This window comes from Actinia tenebrosa, unplaced genomic scaffold (assembly GCF_029948245.1).
Source record: "Actinia tenebrosa isolate PJP-AT-01 unplaced genomic scaffold, QUT_ActTen_1.0 PGA_scaffold0__85_contigs__length_37466705, whole genome shotgun sequence".
NCBI lineage: Eukaryota > Metazoa > Cnidaria > Anthozoa > Actiniaria > Actiniidae > Actinia > Actinia tenebrosa.
Window position 1 is genome coordinate 34,761,380 of NW_028292569.1, and position 16,378 is coordinate 34,777,757.

The 16,378-nt window shown below is 36.8% G+C and overlaps 2 protein-coding genes across 2 annotated transcripts; one reads left to right on the forward strand and one right to left on the reverse strand.

Annotated features, from left to right (window-relative positions):
* Nucleotides 1-580: 580 nt before the first annotated feature.
* LOC116297896 (uncharacterized) lies at nucleotides 581-10,989 on the forward strand. Its single transcript, XM_031706210.2, has 3 exons — nucleotides 581-737; nucleotides 9,422-9,832; nucleotides 10,288-10,989. The coding sequence occupies exons 1-3, from the start codon at nucleotides 653-655 to the stop codon at nucleotides 10,566-10,568; spliced, it is 777 nt and encodes a 258-aa protein (XP_031562070.1). The 5' UTR covers nucleotides 581-652; the 3' UTR covers nucleotides 10,569-10,989.
* Nucleotides 10,945-15,325, reverse strand: LOC116297895 (A-type voltage-gated potassium channel KCND1-like). Its single transcript, XM_031706209.2, has 3 exons — nucleotides 13,815-15,325; nucleotides 12,098-12,206; nucleotides 10,945-11,982 (listed from the first exon to the last, which is right to left on the reverse strand). Exons 1-3 carry the CDS (start codon nucleotides 15,014-15,016, stop codon nucleotides 11,959-11,961), a joined length of 1,335 nt encoding a protein of 444 aa, XP_031562069.1. The 5' UTR covers nucleotides 15,017-15,325; the 3' UTR covers nucleotides 10,945-11,958.
* Nucleotides 15,326-16,378: the final 1,053 nt, after the last annotated feature.

Below are 16,378 nucleotides of genomic sequence, written 5' to 3' on the forward strand. Positions count from 1 at the left end.
AAAAAATTAGTAAAAAGGTTGGACGAAGCAAAAAGGAAGTTGGCTGACAGAAGACCATTGCTTTGTTGACTTGGTATGGGAATGTTTATTCCAATTTTCACATACACTTGGACAATTTTCAGATCGGATTCCTAAAATTACTCGCACAGAAACGACATAGACTTGTCAAACCCTTTCCAAATAAAATAGCTAATGAGAATTGAAGTTTTTAATAAGATTTTTGTCGAAAGCCGCTTCGAAAAATTTCAATTAACATGTTTGGCGGAATGACAAGCGGTTATACGGATTCTTGCTTCCAAGGTTTGCAATTTCTTTTGGCGCAACCAATTTATATTTTAGACCCGAGAATTGGAAAAGGAAGTTGTATGTGGTATAATGACAGGCTAGTTATCAAAATAAGACCCTGCCATTTACAAAAGGAAGTACTGTTTGATTTTCTGAAACTTTTGTGTAACTAATATCGGGATTGCATCTGTTCTGAACAAGCACATCTTTTGCATTGGAAATATTCGGCGCTTTTGAAACCCTATGATAAACGCCAATAAAAAGATTGTACTAAGTCATTTCTTCCTATCAAACATTTAAGTTAAGAACTGAGTTATACACAGGCGGGCTTAATGTGCACTTGGGCCGCTGTTCTCGATACACGACAATGAATGGTACCAAATGTTGGCTGAACTTCAAGCAGAGAAATTCCAACTTCAGTGCAGTTCTTATCTTTGTTACCACATTTTTAGGTGAGTTTAGGTTCATTTTCTACTCTATTTATGAGTAAAAATAAGATTTCTTAATTAACTTTCCTAGACAACTCACTCGTGTATAGGGTACAATCTAAGATTGAGCCTGTTTTATACTCTTTTCGCGTCTGGGGGAAATTTTTTTTACGCAAACTGAATTTCACAACCACTATATCAACCAGATTGATAGTTTTAAACATATTTCGATGAAGAAAAATTATTGATTTTTTCTAAATCAAACCCGAAAACGCTATAATGTTTGCAGCATGATTCTTAAACTCGACTGTCCATGATTCAAAATTATTAAAATCAAATCCCGTAATCCCCACCTCACATGGGCCGAACATAAACCATTGCTTACAGGAGATAAAAGCATCGATTATGATACCGGGCGCGGGCAGCAAAATTGATATACATTTCGCTCGGTTTACTCCTAAACCGTAAAAGTTTGTTTGCTGATATTCTTAAAAAATAGAGAACAATAGATTCAGGTGCCCTAGCGCAATATAAAAATATCCAATTTCATGGGGTAAAATTAAAGAATTGTGAAGGTCATAAATCCAGCATTGTTTCAAAATACAAATATGCTCAGTGAAAATATATCCACCAGTTTTTGCCAGCTTTTTTTTATTTTTTTCGCGGAGACCTATTTCTAAGTAATCTAGTCTGATTATCATGGGGCAAACTAATAACATTACCTATATATATTGCGATGTCAAATTATCAAACTAAGTAATTTGATTTACCCGGAAACAACGTATATATATATATATATATATATATATATTTTTTTTTTTTTTTTTTTTTTGTCCTTCAAAATGATAAAAGTGTACCAGAAAAAATTTAATTGCTTAGCAAATGTCTGGGAAAAAAGTCGTGCAAGTGGAAATATGAATAGATAAACGAGATTAATCGTCAAAATTAGAATAGATCAATCAAAAGATTCTAACCAAAGTGCGTTTATTTAAGCAGATGGGCTAAAGCCGCCCTTTCAGTGAAAAAGTGGTAACTTTAACTAGAGCCGGAGATTTTATTTTTTAGGTTGGAGGCTGACCAAACATTTCTCAAAAACAGGCGAATGGAAAATCTTTTAGATGATTATTCTTAACTTTTAAAGCGGCTTTTGCTTTTGTTTGTTTGGGAGGGAAACTTCAAAGCAAAGCGTTCATCGTTGACTGAAAAATATACCTCCACTGAAACACTCTATTCTGATTGGATGACGTTCCTTTTTCGTCGTGCAATTTGATTGGTTTGTGGTGTATGGAAGCCATTCAACAGTCACGGAAGCTTGCGCCGGTTTCCACCGATTTACAGTAAAAACATCTATCGCAAAATCTTAATCGAAATTAAATTATACTAGTATGTTTGTATTGGTGTTGTGCATGGTTGATCAGAACGTGAAAATTAGAAAAAAGCATTTTGTCAATGTCATCACTAAAAAGCGTCAAATTATATTAGAGATTAATGGAATTACATAGGAAAACCATTTAACTGCATTTGCTAAGAGCTGATTGGTTCAGAGCTTGTTTTAATCAAACATCAGGCAGAGTTCGCTTTGGAATTTGGGAGAAAGACAAGTAACATTTTGAATCGGAACTCATGGTTTTTAACGTTGCGAAGATGAAAAACAGGAACAATGCAATGTTTTTCTTTTCTTTTCTTTTTCTTTTTTTTTTTTTTTTTTTCTTTTTTTTTCATTACAAGAGATTTCATAATTAAAGCAGAAAATTTTGGTTGTTTTACGCAACAGCATGGCTGCCATAGCCAACAGCCTTGAAATGGATCATTCAAATGGTTTCTGTGTTCAAGCAATGTGATTGGCCAGTGGGCGGTTTTTTGATTTGTTATTGGCTGAAAATTAGTATAGAAAAGCCACTTCAAATTAAGTCGCAATACCTAAAATTTCCTTCATGTGCAAAATAGATCCTAAAACGAAAATTGGAGATTATACTCCATCAATATTTTCAATCATCATTAGATTTTTAATAGCTTTAACAGTGATAAATAGTTGACCACCTAGTTTTAATTTAATTATAATCAACAATCTAAGCTAGAATTATTTTCAAAATCCACCGGTGCATATGTTCGTGGCAGGAGTGGCATGCATTGATAAGAGTGGGCGGTACAGCAAAGAGGGAACGTAGACATTGTTAGACATCCGAGTCTGCTTCCCGTATACTCCCAAGTGCTAAGCAAACACCACTGTCTTCGCACAACTAAATCTGACAAACTAAGACATTAAGGCTGTCTATCTCATGATCAGCTTAAAAACTCTTCATTCTCTTTTCACCTTACAGTATTTTTTTTTTTATCGGAAGGAAAAATTAATGTAAAAATGCAGAGGTAATGTAAATAATAAAAAGTAGTTTTGGGGAAAACTATGCAAACACATCAAATGGTCAGAGGAAACAGCACTGAACTTGGCCCAAGAAATCACAGAATTTGTTTAATTTAATTTAATTTAATTTAATTAATTAATTTATTTATTGTTTATATAATTATTTTTATTTTTATTTATCAGCTTTTAGTCATTTTGTTAAATGACTGCAAAGCATGCCGGGTGACAATGACGCTTGACACCAAAACGAGGCAAGAAATGACGATGTGAAATTCGCTCAATATGGCGGCCATTTTTAATATAATAGTGCCTCAAATAAAACCTGAAGACGGGAAAAAAAATTATAAAGACGTTTCTCGGTATTTAATTATGCTATCCTGAAGAGAATTAACGTAACTGAGAAAAAATCTACGATATACTAGAATTCCAAGCATCAGTGAAGGAGGTCCTAGGCATCCTCAATGTCTTCAACTAATCAAAATTTAACCCCGTATTCGAAATAGCTTAAAGTTCCTATACGATAGACCTTTAGAATAAGTTAAATTTATTGCAATAACGTGCATCTTATTAAATTAGCGTTGGAAACTGAGGAAAATACTTATAAATAACATAGTTCGATAGCCATTGATGTCAGTGAGTAGTTCTACAAGACATATATCAGACTTTGGTTTCTAGGCTCAATTGCTTCTTACCTGCGTGAAATAAAAGTAGTTGGCCTAGTGTTGTACTTGAATGGTGAATTCAATCAATCTGAGCCTCCCATGTTGAACGACAGACCTTTTAATTTCAAGCAGTCACTGTCAAACGAAGACTTGAACCGCTGGATTTACTGCGGAGTCGACTTAGACACGATGTTGTAAGTTGTGAAAATTCTTGTGATCCCGACTCACATGGTGAAAGTGATAAAAGTTCACACATCATGATTCACGTTACGAAAGCCTATTGTTTATAGGTAATCCTAATCAGTATTGATAGTTTTCAATCATTCCCAAGAGAATTAAACAACAAAAGACACGGCGGCCATGTTGGAGGATATAACAAAAGAATTCATTGACAAATCTTTTTTTTAGTTCCTCCAACATGGCCGCCGTGAAAACCATCAATACATTTTTGTTTCAAGCAAGACGCCTTTTAGGCGTTCACTGGGTTGCCTGTATAATGTACTAGTGCAGCTGAAGAAGTTTGCAATGTTAGCCAAAAGATAATCACGGGAATGTTTCACGGAAAAGAATGTTTTAAAAGAACGTTTTACTCGTCTAAGAAGATCTTCTCCCTTAAAGTGCTCTCTACATAATATTATAATAATTGCAGAAGGCTACATTGCGTTATTATGCATGTCACACTATTTTTTTGAATTTGATCTTGCGCCATGACGCAACAAGTTCAAATATCTCAATGTTCTCAGTCAGAATCACCAATTAATTTTCTTATTTTCTTTACTATCCTTTGTTATTATGTTATTTACTCAGGTAGCTGTTTATTTTCCTTGTCAGAAAATGCAGAAATTGCGCAATAGTACCCAGAAGTCTTCACGGCACTACCCAAGAGTCCTTTGCGGGCATATGATATAAAGATCCAAGTGCAGTAAATGTTCTTGTCAGCAAATTTTACCTGGAAAGATAGGAAAGCATAGCTTTACTTTTCGCGGATCGATATTGCTTATACGACTGATAACGTCTGATCGAACTTTTATGAACAACCGACTAGGAGTAAATCTTTTTTTCGATAAAAAGATTGCATTATTGTTGAAGATTTGAGTCTAATAAAAAATGTAAAAAAAAATTCTTATGTGGATAAGATGGGATTCGAACCCACCAAAAGAAATTCAAAAAATCGATTCTACTTTGCCATACCCCCGAGACATCCGCAGAGCTGAGGCGACGTATGGACTTCGGACCTGACGGCGATTAAATCCTTCTGCCCTTGGGTGTACGAATTACGCAAGAAAATGTTCTAGCCAAAGCATCAGGGGAGAGACCAGCCGGCCCCCAGACCATATCGGCTAATCCCTTGCATCTCTGCCACGCACGGAATCAATCGGCCTATTGTTATGCTGATTCACCTGGAACCGTGGCTCAGTGGATAAATCGTTGTCGTTCAGATACTGAGTCAAGGTCGTCTGGGGAGGGTTAGCACTTGGATGGGTGACCTAAACATTCTACCCATACTCACGTTTTTGCACCTTTTTTCCGTTTTTCTTTTTTGATTCTTAAAATAATAGAATGTAAAATAGTGAAACTTTTTTTATTTTTGAGTAACCTATTCCTATTTACCCAAATCCATCAATGTGAAATCTAGCAGATGAAACCCTGGGGAACAAAAGAAACTTCCTAAATGACCGGCACCCGGACCGGCAGCCGGTCAAAGAATTTCAAAACACTAAATGGTCGGCAGTTCAATTTTCAAAAATCCAGCTTATTCCATACGATAACACAAACCAAACTTAAAACTCGAACGAACCTTTTTATGCTTTCTTTAATCGTTTATAGCACTAGCATTATTAAATCTCAAGTAGAAATCTGGCAAGTAAAAATAATTTGAAAACAAGATGAAGGAGATCTACTACGGGGAATTGGAGGTCGCCAACTATATTAATTAAACATTGAATTGTTCACTCACGGGAAGTTTTAAAGCCTTATTTTCCTAGTTTAAGTTAGAGCAATTAATATTAAGAGTGACTGTCTGTAACGATCAAGCAAAATTCAAAATCCGTGGCAAACTTCGAAAAATCGATTTCGCTCATACTTTCAAGTTAGTTAGGGTAATGTATCCTAAGAATTGCAGTATAGTTGGTTTGATCAAATAACGCTTTATTATGGAGAAAAATGGAATTTTTCAAACACTCCCGAAAACACCGTTCGCGACAGTAAATTTTGACTCAACTTTCGCGGCTGCTTGACAAAAAAAAAGCAACACTGGGAATTAAAACAACCCATATTCTTGAAGAACAATCTATTGAGTACGATATGCGTGACTTTGGGATCAATTGTACAATTTTAAGATAACAAAATAATTTTATTCGCTAGACGTGTGTTTAGAGTATCAAAAAATAGGTCTTACAAAAATATTCATTCTGAATATGCTTAACCTCTCAGTCGCGTGAAACTTCGCTGGTTGATTATTCAGATGTTGGTCTTTCTAGTGATGTAAAGAAATCTTTGGGCAAATGATTGTGTGTCACGCAGTATGTCTTCAAACTTTGGTCAAATTACTCATTTCTGACCTCTGGCCGCTTTCTATAACAGACAAGATACTAGTGTTTATAAGTAAAATATAAACTCAAAAACAAGCCTAAAACACTTTTATAGCCTTAGATAATGTAGCTGTTTAAGAATTCTTACCTGGCAAACTCTGAAACCTGGATTTTTATGAATGGTTTTAGACACAACATCGATCTGGTTTCTTTCATTACCGACTCGAACTTGTCAACGGCCGAGTGCCACAGGGAGCCCAACCTTTCTTGTTGTGGTGCAAATCACAGGAAACCCAGATTGATTAAAAAATCGTTTTAATTTGTTTTAATGATGATGCAAACACACACAATAAAAAATTTCACAACTATTCCAGTAAAACTTACTGAATTACATGATAATCTATAATATGAATGACTAATAAAGTGGGGGAAAACCTGCAGTAGAACCTTACTAATCAGTGGTAACAGTTCTAAATTGATTCTAAAGAAGTTGAACCGTATACACTACATGCAATTTTTCTGCTCGGCATGTCATCATAAATGATCACCGACCTCTAAGGTTCATAATTAGTACCGAACAAATGTATGTGACATAGGCACCCACGACTGATTCGTCAAAAGAGGAATGTCAAAACCTAACCCTCGTGCACGTGTTCACAAAAGCAACCAGGATAGCTTGTTTGTGATAGCAGTTATAGTTGACGTCATTCTCCAGTTGAGACGTGCAATGCCAGACCTGAAATCCGTCAGCTTTAGACAAGATAACGCTGCCTGTTATCACAGCTCCGTAACCATACTTGGAGTTCAAAACCTCGCCAGGAAGCACAAAGTGAGCGTCGCATGGATTTTTCAGGTCCTCAAGGAGGCAAAAGTCCTTGCGATCGCAAAGCTGCTGTACTGAAGAATCACATGCACACTTATCTAAACTCTGGAAATGACATCACGAGCGCAGTACAGATGAAAACCGCTATGGAATCACATGGTGGCGTACGTGGTCTAAGTGTAGCACTGTGTGGTTTATAGATTCCCGGGACATATCCCACAGAGAAATGGGAAGGCGTAAGCCTTGACAATGATGTTATCTTCAAAAAGCGTAACATTGTGGTTTGGAGAGCATACGGCGTTGGAAAAGGAAAAAAGATACCCAACACGAAATTTGAAACAACGAAGACATCGTCAGCTCTAGCCTTACCCACCCTTAGGAAGATGGAGTATTCTGATGACCAGGTTCCAGATTTCTGCGATGTCATACCTAGACAAAGTAGGACATATAAACCAAAGACCACTACAGATTCCCGCAAGGAAAACAGCGATACCGATGATGACACGCTGTTCACCTGTTCCGAAGAAGGATGCGTAAAAAGTTTCCAAAGATTTTCATGTTCTGCATCTACTCCAATAAAATCGTGGGTGCCTCTGTCACATACATTTGTTCGGTACTAATTATGAACCTTAGAGGTCGGTGATCATTTATGATGACATGCCGAGCAGAAAAATTGCATGTAGTGTATACGGTTCAACTTCTTTAGAATCAATTTAGAACTGTTACCACTGATTAGTAAGGTTCTACTGCAGGTTTTCCCCCACTTTATTAGTCATTCATATTATAGATTATCATGTAATTCAGTAAGTTTTACTGGAATAGTTGTGAAATTTTTTTATTGTGTGTGTTTGCATCATCATTAAAACAAATTAAAACGATTTTTTAATCAATCTGGGTTTCCTGTGATTTGCACCACAACAAGAAAGGTTGGGCTCCCTGTGGCACTCGGCCGTTGACAAGTTCGAGTCGGTAATGAAAGAAACCAGATCGATGTTGTGTCTAAAACCATTCATAAAAATCCAGGTTTCAGAGTTTGCCAGGTAAGAATTCTTAAACAGCTACATTATCTAAGGCTATAAAAGTGTTTTAGGCTTGTTTTTGAGTTTATATTTTACTTATAAACACTAGTATCTTGTCTGTTATAGAAAGCGGCCAGAGGTCAGAAATGAGTAATTTGACCAAAGTTTGAAGACATACTGCGTGACACACAATCATTTGCCCAAAGATTTCTTTACATCACTAGAAAGACCAACATCTGAATAATCAACCAGCGAAGTTTCACGCGACTGAGAGGTTAAGCATATTCAGAATGAATATTTTTGTAAGACCTATTTTTTGATACTCTAAACACACGTCTAGCGAATAAAATTATTTTGTTATCTTAAAATTGTACAATTGATCCCAAAGTCACGCATATCGTACTCAATAGATTGTTCTTCAAGAATATGGGTTGTTTTAATTCCCAGTGTTGCTTTTTTTTTGTCAAGCAGCCGCGAAAGTTGAGTCAAAATTTACTGTCGCGAACGGTGTTTTCGGGAGTGTTTGAAAAATTCCATTTTTCTCCATAATAAAGCGTTATTTGATCAAACCAACTATACAGCGATTCTTAGGATACATTACCCTAACTAACTTGAAAGTATGAGCGAAATCGATTTTTCGAAGTTTGCCACGTTTTGCTCGATGGTTACAGACAGTCACTCTTAAACTCTTTCTGTATTGAGTACTGCTTTGAGAGGCTTAATTGAAAGTTCGAGTAGACAAATAAAAGAAAGATCTTTTCACAGCATCTTGAACTTTCTTGGAGTCAGTTTATACACTCGAGTAATTTCTAATCCTGCATTGAACGTCGAATTTCAGTAACTAACGAAAAAAGAATATGTGTGGACATAAATTTCAGACTCGCGATTCGCAGCGCCACCCCAAATCAATCACTATAGACCAACTGTCACTTGAATATAAACCAGACTTTACTCGTGATCTCTGTATCATATGTTCCCAAAGGACTCTTGGATTGTGTTGTAAAGACCCCTGGGTACTATTGCGCAATTTTGGCATTTTCTGACGCAGGAAAACAGAACGGAGACACAGGCAGCCCAGTAATAAGCTTGTAGATATGAAAGGTTTGTTGCATGTTCCTTACCAAGCTTGAAATGTATTGTGGATCATATGTAGATGAGGTCAGCACAAAAACTATGCCGCAAGTGCAGAAAACCCTTTTTTGCAATAGCTGTACAAGCAGAACTTGGTTAGTGCGCAGTTATACTCGACTTGTATTTTATCCCGAGTTTAGTCTTGCCTTTGAATGATTCATTTGCTTTTATTTCAAACAGCCTGGGCCAAAATAGATGCATCGGTCTGCAAACAAGGTTGGGTAGAATGGAACAATATCTGCTACATACTGAAACAAAATAGTGAGGACTGGAAAACTTCTCAATCCAATTGTGTAGCAGAAGGTGCAAACCTCGCTTCTATTGGAAGCGAGGAAGAGTACATCTTCGTGTTGTCTCTACTTCATGGCGCATCCGTCAACCAGATATGGATTGGCCTTAACGATAATGATAATGAAGGACAATTTCAGTGGGTGGATAAAAGTCCTTTAGTCTTTACGAACCTGAGCAACGACTCTCCAAACACAGTTGCCAGGAATTGCATCCAAATAAAAGCTTATAAGTGGAGTCCTCAATATTGTGCGCTTGGCTTGAAAGCACTGTGCAAATATGTCCCCATTGTCTTCGAGGAAGGTGAGATGTACAAAATCCAGTTTTCATAGACCCGTTCACTGTTTGAGCGTAATTTTTACGCAGAAGTTTTAAAAGTGAAGAGGGTAGGGGACCGGTTGCGCGGAATTGGGAACCTTATGCGCCCTGCTTTCTGCAACAGCAAACGATCCCAGATATCTGTGAGACCTGTATTCAGCCTCTCCTCATATCATTCCTAAAAAGTTCTATTACAGTGCTTAAGCTTTTCGATCGATAAGACGCGCGAAATCATCTTGATTGAAGGGCGCTTCCATAAAATTCCATAGATAAGTGCCCTTGTAAACTTTACGTTTTCCAACAATGTCATGGAAAGGCTTTAATTGACTACCACCAAAACCTTATTTTGTCGCGAGGGCAAAATCCGCGCGTTCGATTCCGAGCGTGTTATTCATAAGAACTGCAAGACAACTCTTACCTGACTGAATTTTTGTTGACAGATTTTTCCTTCCAAGTAAACTTCACTCGCCAACAGCTCTACACCAGCTTGCCGCATAAACTCCTCCTAAATCACGTGCTCAGTAAAAAATCAGTTCCATCTTTGCTACATTGCACGTTAATTTGCTTAAGAGACGCAAAATGCATGTCGTTGAACTACAGAAGCCCTCAGAACTCACAGGTCAAGAATGGGTTATGTATTTTGCATTCAGCGACAGCTGATGAATTCCCTGAAGACTTTGTTGACAATTCTGTGTACATATACGCTTTACCTATTAAGTAATGGGTGTTTGGACAACCGCAACATTTCCTATATTATATATAGAGTCCGCAGTAATATGAGTAATTAGTCTAAAACGTGTAAAAAAAATGCGCTTGCTATAAGTTGACCTTATGCGAATAGACAAATTCCATGGCCGCCATCTAGGGAAAACTAAAGAATTTCATGCAGTTATTCTAGGAAATAAAAACTCTTGCAGAAAAAAATATTGCACCTTATATACTTTTTGACGTAGAACATAGCTGCTATGAAACCTCTCTGTAGCTGGTGCACAAAATTTGTTGAGCAAAATATATTATTTGTTATTGGCGAGCGAGCAAGTGGTTGCTGATGCCGAAGGCAGAGGAAAATAATTGCTTGCGAGAATCTAGCAATTCACGATATTTTGTGATAACCGAGTTCAATAATCGTTTTATCATTGAAATTCATAGGAATTTTTCCCTTTCTTATTGTGCTTTGATTATTTTTGATGGCTATCAAACATACCAAGTCATGCAGGGAAGCGAGCCATACTGACAAATGCAACGTTACTGCGCATGAGCAAGATTACAAGAAAACACCTTTGCACCGTAATGCGCATGAGCAGAATATTATTGTAGGCAGTTTTCGACAGAAAAAAATAATTTGAATAATGAATGCAATTATTTGAAAGTTATTTTTTCTTTCTAGTAGTACTATGATAGTATATAATAATGAATAAATCGATAAGAATATCCTCATGTCAGGCTTATGTAAATGTATATGATATATATGTGTGTTAACAGATATACTCTAAGCTAATCCAAATACGAGGCTTCGAAAAGCTTCAAAAATCGCCGCGTTGGATTTGTTTTTATCGAGAGGCTTTCGTATGAGTGGGAAACGGTACGGCAAATTGTGTAGCCGTAGCGGTGCCAATGCTGGTGCCGTGTGCTTTCCGGACATTAAGTACTGTACGTCTCGCACTCATGCGAAAACCGTTGTACATAATAGCATTTGAATCGTTGACACCCGTTCTTTCTCCCCAGCTCAACTCCTAATACTATTAAATTGTATATCATAAGTATTACAAAAATCGTAATAAAAGTATAGACCAAAGCTAAGATAATAAACTGTAGATACAAACTCGACGATTCTACGATTCCTTCCAATAGTAGTAACTGGGTATCTTGGACATTTTAACGATTAATTTATACCAAGGTAGAGTAAGAAGTTGCGATAAATGAAATGGGAATACCTCATGTATGCTTGTTTAGACGATTTACTCGCATGTGCACATAGTCCTGTCCTGTCTCTAGTAAGTACCACTAATATACCATACAAAGGTTTAATTATGAGGTCTTATGAGACCATGGCAAAAAATGGTTTGAATTCGATCTGAAGGATTCACTCGGCGTAGAGATGTGAGCACTGGTCAAGGCTTGGAAAAGCTACCCAACTGAAACACACAAACACAAAAACGCAAATCAAAACCAAATTGTAAAATATTATTTAGAGAAATAAGACAAGTTTTTTAATTATTTCGTGTAGCAAAAGATAGTTGGAATACTGACCTTCATTTGTACGACAGGAACTAGTAAACTACTTCCCAAGAAGCCAACCAGTATTGTCATGATGCCAAAAAACTTCCCAAGAATAGTGACTGGCACAATGTCGCCGTATCTGAAATACATGCATTAAAATATAAAATACAATACATATATTAAAATCATATGTTTGGTCTTCGCTTGCCATAAAAACGGGGGGGGGGGGGGGGGGGGGGGGTGGTGGTCACGACACTCTGTCCAGCTGGCCAGCGGAGAAAGCGAAAGCAAGCATAGTTAACCAATTAGCCATGCCATAGATAAGAACAGAAGTTGTAACAGGGTTTGATCTGTGAGTTAACCAAGCCCTGGCTTAGATAGAGGTAGTTTCAGGATTTGATAACATTGGAGCATAATCTGTTTGTTACTTATTTAGTGTTATTGCTTATATATTACACCTTTTGCTGTTCATTAAGAGAAAATGTACATTCATTTGTGCCAATAGTTGTATCAATAACGTGTAATGTACTTTCATCAACACCACAAGTAACATCATTAGCGTGGATCAACTTTCAATAACGATAATTGAATATGCGTGTACATTCATAGGCATCAATGGACAATCAATAGCGCGTTTGTACATTCATATGCGCGGATTGTATTTTCTTGTGCGCGAAATTCAACTTCAATAACACCAAATGACAAACAATTGCATTTATGGACAATCATTTACCCAAAAGTGAAAATTCATTAGTGCTATTAGCATAATCATTGACAATCTATAATGCGTTTGGACAATCATGAGGGTCAATGTTATATTCTATAGCGTGGTTCGACAAACATTTGCATGATTCGAATGAACAATAAGAGAAATAAAACAATCATTAGCGATTTTTTATCTATTTTAGCCTTTAATTTCTTCGCCATTTACATACATCGTGGCAAATACGTTTGCATATAACTGAACCACTGACCACATTTAGCGATAGTGATAGTTGCCACATTTCTCTGGAGCCCTTCCATTAGCAACTGCGTTCTATAGTGACCTAGAGCAATCCCTTGTCGTCTTGCCTCAGCCCGATCGTTCGTATGTTGTTGGATCTCTGGACGGCTGATGTCGGCTTTGATTGCTGCTTTAAGTGAGCTAATTGCTATTCTCCTACGCAGCCGCTATTATGGAGGCAGTTACCTGAGTTTTTTTTATATGTTTTAAAGTGATAAACAAAAATCGCTAATGATTGTTTTATTTCTCTTATTGTTCATTCGAATCATGCAAATGTTTGTCGAACCACGCTATAGAATATAACATTGACCCTCATGATTGTCCAAACGCATTATAGATTGTCAATGATTATGCTAATAGCACTAATGAATTTTCACTTTTGGGTAAATGATTGTCCATAAATGCTACTGTTTGTCATTTGGTGTTATTGAAGTTGAATTTCGCGCAAAAGAAAATACATTCTGCGCATATGAATGTACAAACGCGCTATTGATTGTCCATTGATGCCTATGAATGTACACGCATATTCAAATATCGTTATTGAAAGTTGATCCGCGCTAATGATGTTACTTGTGGTGTTGATGAAAGTACATTACACGTTATTGATACAACTATTGGCACAAATGAATGTACATTTTCTCTTAATGAACAGCAAAAGGTGTAGTAATGAATCTCATCCCAGACCTAAAAGATAATCAGAGGAGTGGATTTTTGGACTGACCGTTCAAACACCTATGAACTCACCCAAGACTAGTGATAGTGACTGCTGTATACCACAACGTTTCAGGAATACTCGAGAAGGGGGTTTCACTGCTCGTTTGTTCCACAAAGAAAATCACAGTCGAAAACACAGTCAGCAACATGAATAATCCAAACAAGATAAAGAAAACTTCAGTGGAAGACCCGGCTTCATTTTCGGTCATGGATACTATAATTGCTCTTATTCGCTCGGACCTTTTGGCAAGTTTAATGATACGGAATACTCTAAATAGCCTAAGGATTGCCATGAATGAATAATCCTTGTGAATACCGAAAAAATATCTCAGAATTAAAGTTAGATAAAATGGAACTAACGCCAGGACATCAATGACGCTAAGAAACCTCCGAAGAAACTTGAATCTTTCGGGAGCGCTCCATAATTTGATGAGGTAGTCTGCGGTGAAGATGGCGACACATATAGTTTCGGCGATAAAAAAGTAATCTGGATAAGCATCACCGCATTTCATATTAACCTTACATGATACTGTTTCTACGGCTATGATAACTGCACTCATAACCGTCAGAAAATGAATTAAACAGGAATATACCGATGCTGCTAAAGATGAGTCTTCCTGGTTTGTGAACTCCCATAATTTACTGCGACAAGATCGTTGGACATCAAAGGATTCTGTTGTTGAACATAGCAGCTGATTCTGGTCCTTTGCGTGGTGTTTCTCAATTAATTGCTTAATATTGGTCCCGTATTCTTCTTCACAGCACGTATCAGGGAATATATCTTCAGTTGGGATATTAAAAAACGCCAGTTCATCAAGTAGTCCACTGAAGCACTCCTCATATGACACATGCAATCGCCCGGTCTTACAGTATTCCACGATGTACTTAAACGCGTCCGGATCGCGGTCAAAAAAGTGTTCTCTCTTGTCTTTATCGTAGAACATCCCTATCGTGTAACTAGAGAGAACAGAGTTAGGAAACTTGTCGAAAAGTCCTTCCCTTACGATGAACTTCCTTCCGCCAACATTGATAATAATTCTCTTACAAGATGGTTTGCCATTGTTGCCGAAGACGTTCCCCCAACGCGTTGTCGTTCGGCTTGTGGTTTTCAAACCGTGGCTCACACAAACCGATTTCCCCGAAGAAACTGGAGTAAATGTTTTCACAAAATTAATTGAAGGTGGCTGCATTCTTTGGATATAAACAGGACGTGTTCCGTCGTTAAAAACCATAAGTCAGTTGCAAGGTAGTACCAGCATATGTTCGTAATTCTTAGAATTACCGAAGACATTAGATTGAAATTACAGCCTTCGTTGTTGCCAGTTGGATAATCATACGGTGAATAAAGCCAAAAACGAATTCCTCTTCCTAATTTGATTGTGTTATTGTTATTCCAACTAATGACATCTAAGTCGATCCCTCTTGTCAATGATGTGTGAGAAACAGCTGAAATAGTAAAAGCGTTCCCAATTTCTCACCAAACATATTCTTTCACTTCATTTTAGAGAAGAATTTTAAACGATTCGTGCTCCTCTACCCATCGTCACTTTATTATCTATCCAAGTACTTTTCTTTTTGTCTAGTTTTGTCCTAAATGCAAGAGTTCAGTAAGACTGACGTCAATGGAAAAGATTTTTTTAAATTCGTGTTTTTAATATTTAATGGTAATGAACAGGTGTTTCAAAAGAATGAAAAATTCACTAGAACGGGAATAGAAAAGATAAAGGTTCACTAAAAATAAAACCTAAAAATTAAGTCTTAGGGCGGCTTCTTTGAGTTAATGATTACACTTTGTTATGGGGTAATGGTCATATTAACTAAAATTGCTTAAATTAAAGTAGTTCTAATAAATATAAGAATATTAAAAAAATCGTGAAACTAAAAGTAAAGACGCACATATTGTTTTAATTCCCCAAAGGATTGCGTGGAATCTTCGAACCTATCTGTGTTCTTTAACTCAAGGAGCCATAAGAATTTGGTATGAACTTAGTGTATAGCGAATCAAGAAAAAATAGGAAAACAAAGAGGTTCCTAAGGAATATTTCAGTGAAGTGTCGTAGGATACATCGCATTCACACTGAGTGCACAAAAGTTTTAAAACGAGAGTCAATTGTAATTGAGTACACCTTTTGCTGTTCATTAACCGCAAAGGAATATTCATTCAAGCGAAAAAGCATTATCATTAGCGCGAAGAGGCACACAATAACGCGAACGGAGTTTCAAGAGCGCGATGGAACATTCATTAAGGAATTTAGCATAACATTGGACAATCATGAATATGTTTGTGCAGGTTCATTAGCGTTTTCGAAGTTTCATTAGCGCCTTTGTGCAATCAATAGACAAAACCACACATTCAATAACGGTTTTTGGACATTCATTAGCGCAATACATTATTACTTTACTTTTTACACGGGAATTGTAGGATTTTAGCTTTCTTTACATTTTTTACAACCCATGAATATAACCGTTCTTTACGAAGAAAACATGGCGTTAGGTATTGAAGAAAGAAGTGTACATTATCCTTGAATTGCTTCTCTATTCATACATCTGGGAAGATAGGTTTGCATGTGGTTGTACCACTGCATGCATTTTTG

What these genes read in the sequence shown, in the direction of transcription:
- LOC116297895 (XM_031706209.2), bottom strand. Translation starts at nt 15,016, where the DNA reads ATGGTTTTTAACGACGGAACACGTCCTGTTTATATCCAAAGAATGCAG. An exon ending in GTCACTATCACTAGTCTTGG is followed by an intron (nt 12,207 to 13,814) that starts GTGAGTTCATAG and finishes CATGTATTTCAG; the next exon opens with ATACGGCGACATTGTGCCAG. An exon ending in TTCCTGTCGTACAAATGAAG is followed by an intron (nt 11,983 to 12,097) that starts GTCAGTATTCCA and finishes TGTGTGTTTCAG; the next exon opens with TTGGGTAGCTTTTCCAAGCC.
- LOC116297896 (XM_031706210.2), top strand. Translation starts at nt 653, where the DNA reads ATGAATGGTACCAAATGTTGGCTGAACTTCAAGCAGAGAAATTCCAAC. An exon ending in CTTTGTTACCACATTTTTAG is followed by an intron (nt 738 to 9,421) that starts GTGAGTTTAGGT and finishes TATTTCAAACAG; the next exon opens with CCTGGGCCAAAATAGATGCA. An exon ending in CCCCATTGTCTTCGAGGAAG is followed by an intron (nt 9,833 to 10,287) that starts GTGAGATGTACA and finishes TTTTGTTGACAG; the next exon opens with ATTTTTCCTTCCAAGTAAAC.